General features: G+C 43.8%; 1 protein-coding gene across 2 annotated transcripts in view; it reads left to right on the forward strand.

Annotated features, from left to right (window-relative positions):
* The window catches only part of Der-2 (Derlin 2), a 126749-nt gene extending 118893 nt beyond the window's left edge, over positions 1 to 7856 (forward strand). For both annotated transcript variants that reach the window (XM_037433925.2, XM_037433924.2), the window contains one exon: positions 7665 to 7856. In XM_037433925.2, coding sequence (XP_037289822.1) covers positions 7665 to 7755 — 91 coding nt within the window. In that variant the 3' untranslated portion in view covers positions 7756 to 7856. The remainder of the gene's footprint in view (positions 1 to 7664) is intronic.
* Positions 7857 to 10553: the final 2697 nt, after the last annotated feature.

The following is a 10553-nucleotide window of genomic DNA, read 5'->3' on the forward strand; positions in this document are numbered from 1 at the left end:
GAGCTTCTTCAGCAGTCAAGTTGAGAAATGCTAGCACGTGTCAAGCTTGAACAACCATGCGATAAAGAAGTGTTCATACTCGAACCTTGTCGGTAGCTCGGTGCATCCCTGTAGTGTAGGCATAGTCCTCAAGCTACTCAATCCAGGTGGACCATGAACTTGGCTCATTGAAATCGAAGCTCGGTGGCTGTTGGAGTTCAGGTAGCCCAGCAAACGCAACGTCGGGCTTGACCTCCATTAGACAGCGAACAGTGGCCACTTCTGACACCATGTACATTGCAACATGCAAAAGGCGCTAGGCGCGTCTACACGGTGGCATGTTGACCGAACGAATCCCCACAGCTTTATTCGACTACCTCATATACAGGGCGTCCTAATTAACATGCAGTGCGCTTTAAAAAAAAAGAAAAGAAGAACGGCGTTATGCGAAGCAAAGCTTGTGCATATTGTTGCCAGTGTACTGTAATAGCTGCTGCTAATTTTTTGTTAATTACGATTGATTAATTAGTCATAATCATAGTTGTAACCCCAAAAGTACTCGTCTAATTATCAAAATGTCAATAAGGCAGATGTGGTGATGTTGAAACTGCACCTGTCTGGGGTACATTCAACAATGTACTGATTGCGTGGTAGGTTTTCTCGCTTAATAAAGAAAGCCCGTAAAATACGAAAAATAACACATCACCAGGCCATTGCGAGCATAAAAAAAAGCACCTTCAAACAAGCTCACCTTGAGAGAGCCAGTAGTAGTGAAGGAAATGTAAAAAAAAAAATGGATCATGCTATCTGTCACTTTCTGTCTGAAAAAATGCGCTGCCTTGATCTTACATTGATTGATTCGTGGGGTTTAACGTCCCAAAACCACCATATGATTATGAGAGACGCCGTAGTGGAGGACTCCGGAAATTTTGACCACCAGGGGTTCTTTAACGTGCACCCAAGTCTGAGCACACGGGCCTATGACATTTCCGCCTCCATCGGAAATGCAGCCGCCGCAGCTGGGATTTGAACCCGCGACCTACGGGTCAGCAGCCGATTACCTTAGCCACTAGACCACCGTGGCGGGGCTGCCTTGATCTTACAGTTGGGCTGTAATCGCTCTAATGAGAACAGTGATCTGGCCTGGAATAGTTGACCATGAGATATGAATGGTAACAGCGACATACGATCAAGCGAAAGGAATCCCTGCAAAACTGCGACCTATGTTGTTGGCACCCGACCTATACTCTCGTCAATCTGCAAAGCACTGTCTCTAGCTGAAAACGTAAAAGAGGCAAGGCGGTCGCTTCCAGTAAGATTATTTGAGGGCGCTGCTTTCTTCTGCGGGTGTGAGCACATTCACGTTTTTTTTTTTATATTTTGTGGGCTTCCTTCATTTACAGAAAAAAAATGAGCACGTAATTAGTACTGTTACAGGGTCAGAACGAGGACAAAGGGAGTGGACAGTAGGTTGAAGATTAAACTGTTTATTCGGCCGAGCTTGTGGCCATGTTAAAGGAAAGTCAGATTACAGCAAGACACTGGCACTGATAGCGGCGAACAGAGTGTCGGCCATCGATCAACTGAGAAGGGGTAAAGCACATTGGCATTTATACATGTTCTATCGAACGTTCTAGCATTATGGCTAGCAACCACGTAGGTTCCAGAATATTCTATAATGTTGGCAAAGTAGGCGTAATGTTAAAAGAGCCGTGCCACCAAATTTGTGGCATGCATGTTCATTGCTACAAACGTTTTCTTCAGTTCCAGGAAGCATGATACACACACCAAGATTCATTATTTTTGCTAAATAATTTAATATTACTCGACTTATGTGGACCGTTTTCAGTTTTGGTTTCGCAGCGCTGAGTTGGGCAGTGACGTCGATGCATAGGTGGCTTGGTCACGTAACCACACAAAGCTGTGACGCACATTGTGCTGAGCTTCGTCTGCTCTTACACACATGTGACACACAAGCGCCAGCAAAACAAACATTCTGACAGTCGCCATGGCCAGCTGCAGTAGCATCCAGACATTGGCAAGGCAAAAAGCAGCTGCAAGAAGACAAAGCGTCTATATCTACAACGCATGTGTAGAACGTGGACGAGGAAGCCGCCCGACGCTACATGCGCCAACCTTTTATAGGCGCCAAGACGCTGAAGGAGGAGGGGGCAGCCCCGCTGTTGGACACACGCAGCGTCTCTGACGGACGCCTTCATTGTCCATGAAGGACATGTCGAGTGTCGCTTCGAAAGCACCCAGTGTCCTTGACCGACGCACACGGTGTCTCTGCAAAGGACGCCAGCACACTCGTAACAGCAGGCATGCGAGTTCCCTCCTTGTTCACAACATGCATACCCATTCATTGTACAACACAGCTCTTCAACAAAGGGATCAAATCCAGTATTTGACAAAGAACGAAGTCTGTCCAGGCGTTTTTTTTGTTGTTAATTTCGGAGAAACAAGTGAAAACTCACTGGGTCACCAAATGTGCTCAGGTGAAAGTCTAGCACACAATAGTATACAGGCATGGTTGCTACATGGCCAACTTACCGGATGCCTTCAGCACTCGAGCACGCTGAATGCTTTTGCAGGTTTCGATGCGTCGCACTTAGCGATCGGAACTCGGCAAGTAATGCAGCAACTGATGCTTTGCTGGTGCGTTGGGTATGCTTGTTTCGGAGATGGCAGGGGTCGCTCACGTCACTACAGATCTGGTGTGACGTAATGACAGCTGCCGTCGCTTCTCCTATTCTGAAACGTCAGTGTTGCTGCGCAAGCAATGGGCCTAGATCCCAAGAGTGAGCATTCAGCTACTCTTGTGTAGTTAATTAAAATATATTCTACACGTTTGTTGTGTTCGACCTTTCGTGCAAAGAGTCCTTGCATACAGAGGAAACCCACAACAGGCTTGGGATGGCCTCAAAATATGGTGGCACCGCCCCTTCAACAAAATGATCTACTACAATCTTAAAGCTTCTCAAACACTGCAGGTGCGGTTTGCGCTGAGAATTACTGACCGTGCAACGAGGCAATGACAAAACTTGAGGAAAGATTGTGGCATTACATTGGTAAAAGTAGCACGGATAGATGTCATTTCAATATGTGCACATCTGTCTCATTGTCATTTTGGTAATTTGGTGAGTACTTTTTAGTTTTCAGTTGCAAATATAATCGGACTATATAGGTGATAGCCATTGAAAGAAATTAGTAGCGGCTACTTGAGTATACTGGGAACAATGGGCACTAAGTTTGCTTTGCGTAACTCTGTTCCTCCTTTTGAAATCGCACTGCGTGATAATTAAGGCGCCCTGTATAGGACGCATGACGGGTAAAGCCCATCAAGAGTGCTCCCTACTGCATTCACTTTCCTGCATAAAAGAAGGTGTCCATCAAAAAATAAATCTCGGCATAGAGGGCCTTACTTGATCATAGGGGTAAGGGAAAACTGAAGAAGAGAGCAACATCGGTAACCCGTCAATTTCTCCACTTGTACATATGGGGCTAGCACTGCACTTAATTGTGTTAGCAGATCAATTCATGTGGAGACTTCGGTGCCGGAGCCTTCTTCATATAAAACAGCAGCACATACGATCAAGTGCCTGCATGAATGCATTAATATTGTTACACCTGTTTTGGTCCTCATGGGTATGTGCAAAATTATAATCCAGTCTGCAACCTTGGTGTATGTGTTTGTTGGGTGCATTTGCTTTGTGCATGTGTAAAATGCATACCATACTTCTTTGGGGCAAGAGAAGTGTGCAGAAGTGAAATGTTTAATGACTTCTTATACTTAGCCAATGCCAAACGATCTTTTTAAGTTAAATTTAAAATCGTAGTTATAAATGAGGTTTCAGAGCACACATTTACAAAAGTCCTTACACTTCGGTACTCGGCAGGCCTTTATACGGTCCACATGATATAGTCTTTATATAATTGTGAAAAGGACACCTTCAGTTGGTCTACATAATATAGTCGTTATAGAATAGTAAAAAGGAGGCCTTTAGATGGTCTACATAATATAGTCCTTATAGAATAGAATATAGTAAATAAAATAGAATATATTAAAATATAGAATATATATAATATAGTAAAAATATAGAATATAGTAAAAAGGAGCCTTTTTACTAGAGCACAAATGTTCATAGGCAATGACCAATGTTAATAGATGGTTACTAGTTGGTCTACTGAATGTTACCAGCCATTTTTGTTAAGGGTGTGCGGCAATGCGGAGCTCAAGGCCATACTTGGGATCTTTTTCCAGCAGCTGTGTAACATAAGCAGGCAAATTGACATCCCCAAGAACAACAACAGTCTTCTTATTCCCACTGTCTTTCCTTGTTCTGGTCAATAGTTACTTGAGTACACACCTCCAGTTTCCTTTAATTATCCAAGCTGCAAAGCTGCTTCATAGCTCGCAAATTCCTCAAGGCGGCAAAGCCCTTATTCGTGAAACTGGCTGTAACACGTAACCTTGAGCTAATCACTGAAAAGGCGCGCCTCACACCGCACCTCCGAACGCTCAGTCTTGGATATTCATTTAACATGAGACCAAGAAAGCCCAATTGCACCGAACATGTTTGTCAACACCGCACAGCATGTCTTGCTTGGTACATCGGATTTTATGTCAAGAGAAGACTTGTTCACAAAGAAGTGAGCGTCATGCTTTGTCCAGTTTAGCTTTCTTAGTCTCATGTTAAAAGGAATCCTAGATTGATTGTTTAGAGCTGTGGTGCCAAGCGTGCCTTTTCAGTGACTGCCTCAAGGTCTTGTGTAATTGCCAGTTTCCCGACATGGATGTGACAGTCAGAAGAGCATGACTGGTTCAACGCGGAAGTTGGGCTACGTTGCCTACTCGCGGCATGGAAATTTTGAACACTATGGCCAACCCGAGGGAAATCATCATCATCATTCATCATTTATTGAACCCTTAAAGGCCCCTTGCGGGGTATTACATAAAGGGGAGGCAAAAACAATGCAATGGATGCATGATTGTCAATGGTACAAAGCATACTCGAAAGTGAACTACATGATAAAAAACAATGTCAACAGAAGGAAAAATATATATACGTGGAAGAAAATGGCAACAATTGTAAATTAACTAATATATCAAGTGATTTGTGATTAGCTATTTAAATTTTAAGGGGTTTTGTTTGTGCACTATGGATTCAGGCAGGTTATTCCAGTCTTCAATGGCAGTAGGTAAAAATGATTTATTGAAAGCGTTAGTTGAACCATGTAAGCGCTGTAAACATAGGGAGTTAAAAAGGCGACGCGATGAATGGGCGAAAGGTAGAAGAACGGTATTGCGTTGCAACGGGAAGTTATGGTATAGTTTGTGCAGGAGGCAGAGCCGAGTGACCTTGCGGTGAATTTCTAGAGGAAGGAGGTTGAGGGATAGTTTGATACTGGTAATACTTAAGCGAGAACTGTATTGTGAGGTGATGAATCTGGCAGCGCGATTTTGAATTGCTTCTAATGCGTCGATTAGGTAATTTTGGTGAGGGTTCCAGATAGCAGAAGCATATTCAAGTTTAGTACGCGTGAAGGTTTCGTAAGATAATTTTCGGATTTGCGGTGGGCAGGACGTAAGCGATCTTTTAATGTAGCCAAGTGATATTACTGAAGTGGAGACTAGTTGTTCTATGTGCTCGGACCATGTTAGTTTACTTGTTATTATGACGCCAAGATAACGATAGGAGTCGACCTGGGTTAAGGTTTGGAAGTTCACAGAATACTGGAAGGAAAAGTTAGTGCGCTTGCGCGAAACTTGCATGAATTTACATTTTTTTGTATTAAGCTGCATTAGCCACCGCAAACACCAATTATGTATGTTAGACAAGTCATTCTGGAGTGTAATTTGGTCAGTGCAACATGAGATGCGACGGTAAAGCACACAATCGTCTCCATTCTTTAGGAATAAAACCAGTGTCAAGGGATTGGTTAAAAATAAATTGTAGGATAAGACTGTATATTATTTTTGTGCTTTTCAGTATTTTAGCGGGTATATTGTTTGGGCTAGGGGAACTCGAGAATTTAAGGTTGTCAATTAGATTTGCTATTCCTTCACTTGTAACAAAAATGCGTGGCATCTGCGGGAAGTCTCTGGGCGGCAAGGACGAAACATCGGGGGAGGGTTCATGCATGAATATAGATGAAAAATGGGAATTCATGATTTCGGCGCATGTCAAATGCAACGCAGGTCATGTCTTCCATTTTACCGACCGTGATTATTCATTCGACGAGCATAAGTGGATAATGCTACATTTAGGTGAAACAGGCGGGTTCCAGAGGTTGAAATGCCATGTTTGGTGTGGATGGATGCTATGAGCGACTCCAACGCTTGGCATAAGTATGCCGTCTGGGTCTAAGGGTGTTTTAAGGCGTTGAGAAAATTGCACTTTCATTGGAAATGCGAAGGATGCGTAGAAAAAAAACGCGTTGAAGGAACTAATGGCGTATACCACGGTCATGATGCATTATTGCACTTTACTAAGAACGCTGAGAGTACAGTGGTGGGTGATTCTACGTAAGATTGAACAAATCAGGCTGGTCGACCTCCTAAATTTATTTCGAAATTTGATATTTTGTTGTCTACTGAGTAGAAAGAAGAGATTGGCAATTCGTTTCACCAGAAAAAACTTTCTCGAAGCACACAGTAAATCAATAAATACAAAGTGGTGGAGTGCCACGTTTACCTGCTTCGCTGTATTTTCAGAGTTTGGCGATGAATTACTCAAAATATAATAAAGCTGTGTACTTCAAATGTGTGTAGCTAAATAGATGCATATTCGCGCTTATATTCAATTATTTTTTGCTTCTCTTCGTAGTGTAGAAATTTTTATGAAACATTTCAAATTTAAAAATTGTCCCAGAAAATGTTTTTACCTACTTTTCAGATTTTTATTTCAAAAAGTTCTTACAACAGAGTGGTGAAAATTCCGCATTACTTTTCTGGGCATGCTTATTTATAAAACTGTCATAGCCTATACTAATAGCACTTTTCAATAAAAATGTGAAATCGTGTTAACTTTAAGAAAACAGTATGCAATGAAATCCTATGATGATTGTTAAAAGAAAAGCCTATTTTTGATCTTTTAAACTTTCCCCACTCATTCACTTGCACATGAGCTTTCACAGTCAATAAATACGTGTTGCATAATGTGGTTTCACATGCAGTTACGGCCCGTCGAATAATGCCCTCGCGCAAGGATGGGCGGTTGTGGATTAGACTTCGTGCCCGCGAAGTATGAAGCGCAAGCCTATACTTTAGTTTATTAAAGTGCAATCAGCTCTGGAATAGCTATCGGCTGCACTTGGGACGCCATTTTCGAAATGATTTGGTTACGGGACGAGCTATGAGTGCGGGATTACCGAGCAAGCAAGTGCGCATAGTCCGGTCTCTTCCGGTGTGAAGAGGGCTCGTCGAGTAAGGCAAAAATGCGTTGGAAATCATATGTTTTGTACAAGTGAGAATGTGCACTGTACGAGCGCAAACAAGCCTGTGGAAGTTAGGTGTAGCAGGCACGCGTACTTACAAAGTGCCTCCGAGTCCACAAAAATAAGTTATTGGAGCTTCTTCTATGGACTCTGTAAGCCCATTTTTTTGTAGCACTTGAATGTTTAATCCTTCAATAATACGCCGCAAGTGACGCCGAAGTCATTGAAGTCTTTGTGCTTTGCAGCAAGTACCTGTTTGAGTCGCCACCGGCCGACCCTAACTACAACCCACTACCGGAAGACAGGCCTGGAGGATTTGACTGGGGGAACAACTGAGCTTGGCAATTTTCCCCCCTGAAACATTGATGCTGTTGTAGGAAAATAAAAGAGAATGTTGTTTTATCAATAAAAAATGCAAATACTGGCTATGAACTAAAGGGGCGCACTGTAGTGAAAAAGAGTGCATGCGCAGATTCTGTTAAACCGGGACACGTTAAGATTTACGCAAGATTGCCAGCATTTATATTTTTCTTAGCAAGTTAATTGGTGGCCGAGAGAGTTTTAAAATAGCGTGCGCAAAGGCATTGCGTTTCGCGCCACTGCGCATGCATGTAATATATGTTACGTACTGCGTATGTGCGCTTCTCTCCGTGTTCTGTAGGTATGGGACGCGAGGCCCACCACTGGAGGAGCGAGCGCTGCAATCGCGGTGACGTGCTGAGTTGGATCACGTGATCTAGCCTCGCTCTGGCGAAGGAAAGCTTGCGGTTGGGTGCATTGTTTTTAACGGCGAATTCGCGGTGTTTTCACTTTTGAACAGCGTTGTTTTGTCCTCACTTCATATGTGCGGAAAGTTGCAGCTAAAGTTATCGGTGGTGCGCCACAGCGCGCTACGTACGCGAGGACACTCACGGCTGCTGGCAGTACCCCTGTCACCTCTCTCTTTTTATGATGTTGTGGCTGTTTATTCAAGCCCATGAGTTTAAAATGAGCACCGACCACGATTGTTCTCATGAGAGCAGAACGTTTCAGTTACCTCGCGGGAGCCTCGTTCACAAGGAAAAATTAATGTGCAAACAGTGCGATTTTTTGGGGGGAGGGTGGGGATGTTAAACCCCACATGTCAATCAATAAAACAGTCTGATTATGTATATTTTAAAATACCACGTACGTGCGTGCATGTGGGGGAAGCTGCCGTCATTACATTTAAGAATGTGCGCCGTCGTCTTAATTATCAGTCAAGCTAGAGCCCGGAAGTCCCGTTCTTTCCCATAATGTTTGTTAATTTAACCACATTTCGGTGTATTTCGTCGCCAGTTGCTTCTGCGTGTTCGGCCAGTGCGTGCGTCGAAACCTTCTTTCTTGCATCAACATCACACATGTGCCGCTTCAGTGTGCTAAAGATACTTCTCTCTCCAAGGTAACTTCTAGCACAGTCTGCGCCACCGCCTTACTCTCCTCCCCGACTGTCGGTCCCCGTGTGTGTACTCGGCCGCCTGGGTTTCTGATCGCCACGGGTGTGGCCAGGCGGTGGCACACCAAGCCCGTGCCCCTTCCTCAGCGAAACTATCTCATGGCATATAGTGCACAAAATAACAGTCGACCATACTGCCTGCCCTTGTTCCTCTTCGTAGAACCTCTTCATAGAAACTGTTTAACTGAGCCAATTTATTTATTTATCTGCATACACAGATACACAAGGACAAAGAGGGAGATGGATGGATGGATGGATGGATGGATGGATGGACATGGCTGTACCCTTTAAATCGGGCGGTGGCTAGCGCCACCAAGCCGTAATACCTAATGAACCAAAAATTAGATTTATTTTTTTTCCTTAAATAGAAAGGTTGAGAATTCGTACTTTGCAGCGAAGGGTTCAGTTTTCACTCGTGCCTTGACTTTAGCCATCAATAACCTCCTTCTAGTTAATTCTACCCGCTTAAAGTCTATTTTGCCCTCACTGTCCCTAAACCCCAGTGCTTTGAAAAACTCTGCGCCATCAATCTGAACTACAGGGTGAAGCCCTTTACAGAACATTTATCAAGTGTTCGGCAGTTTCTTCTTCATCTCCACACGCACTGCATACCGTGTCTACCCCTTCGTATTTGGCCCGATATGTCTTTGTTCGCAATACTCCCGTCCTGGCCTCGAACAGTTGAGAACCACCCCGAGTATTATCATAGATCCTTTCCTTGGCTATTTCCTGCTTAAAAGTTCGATAGATCTCTAGTGCGGACTTCTTGATCATGCCGATTCTCCACATATCGGTCTCAGCTTCCTTCACCTTCTTCTTAACCGATAATTCTTTTTGGTTTGGTCCCCTGATGTTTTCCAAGTATTTACCAGTCAATTTTCTGGTTCGCTTGCGCCATTTTGTATCGACATTCTTCATGCACAAGTAGCTGAATACCTTCCTAGCCCAACGCTCCTCCCCCATTTCTCTCAATCGCTTCTCAAATTTTATCTTGTTGCTAGCTTCCCTGCCCTCAAATGATGTCCATCCCATATCACCTTGTACTCCCTGATTTGGTGTATTCCCGTGAGCTCCTAAGGCAAGCCTACCTATTCCATGTTGCTTAATTTCTAATCTTGCTTGAACTTCTGATCTCGTGCACAAGACCGCATTGCCGTATGTCAGACCAGGAACCATGACCCCTTTCCATATTCCTCTCACAACATCATACCTATTGTAATTCCAGAGAGCAAGCTGGCAACTGCCACCTGGAGGGGCACTACAACTGCTCACTCTTTCGGGAGGAGGGAAACATTGTGCAGGCGTTGTGCCCCTCCAGGTGACATCATTCATAATTTTCGCTCATATGTGAACTCGATAACGTTCGAATGCGCACCATGTGACAACTGTACGTAATTTTCGCAACAAATATTACTATTATGCCGCAGAGAAACTTTTCCTCGAGTGAAATTTCACCTTTAGTTACAACTCTGAATGATGCAAACGTGTGCGCGTGACTCGTTTGCCCGGTATGATAACTGAAAGGTTGCGGTTGTGAGAATGCTGTGTTGCACTTCACAAAGCGGGGAATCCACTTGCGCTGCGCTTTGTGAGGCTATGTGTGCCTAACAAAAACCCTAATTTGCGCATTCTTGTCGTGTCAACTGTGGCCCGTCTTTAG

Source organism: Rhipicephalus microplus, chromosome 3, assembly GCF_043290135.1.
Source record: "Rhipicephalus microplus isolate Deutch F79 chromosome 3, USDA_Rmic, whole genome shotgun sequence".
Taxonomy (NCBI): Eukaryota; Metazoa; Arthropoda; class Arachnida; order Ixodida; family Ixodidae; genus Rhipicephalus; species Rhipicephalus microplus.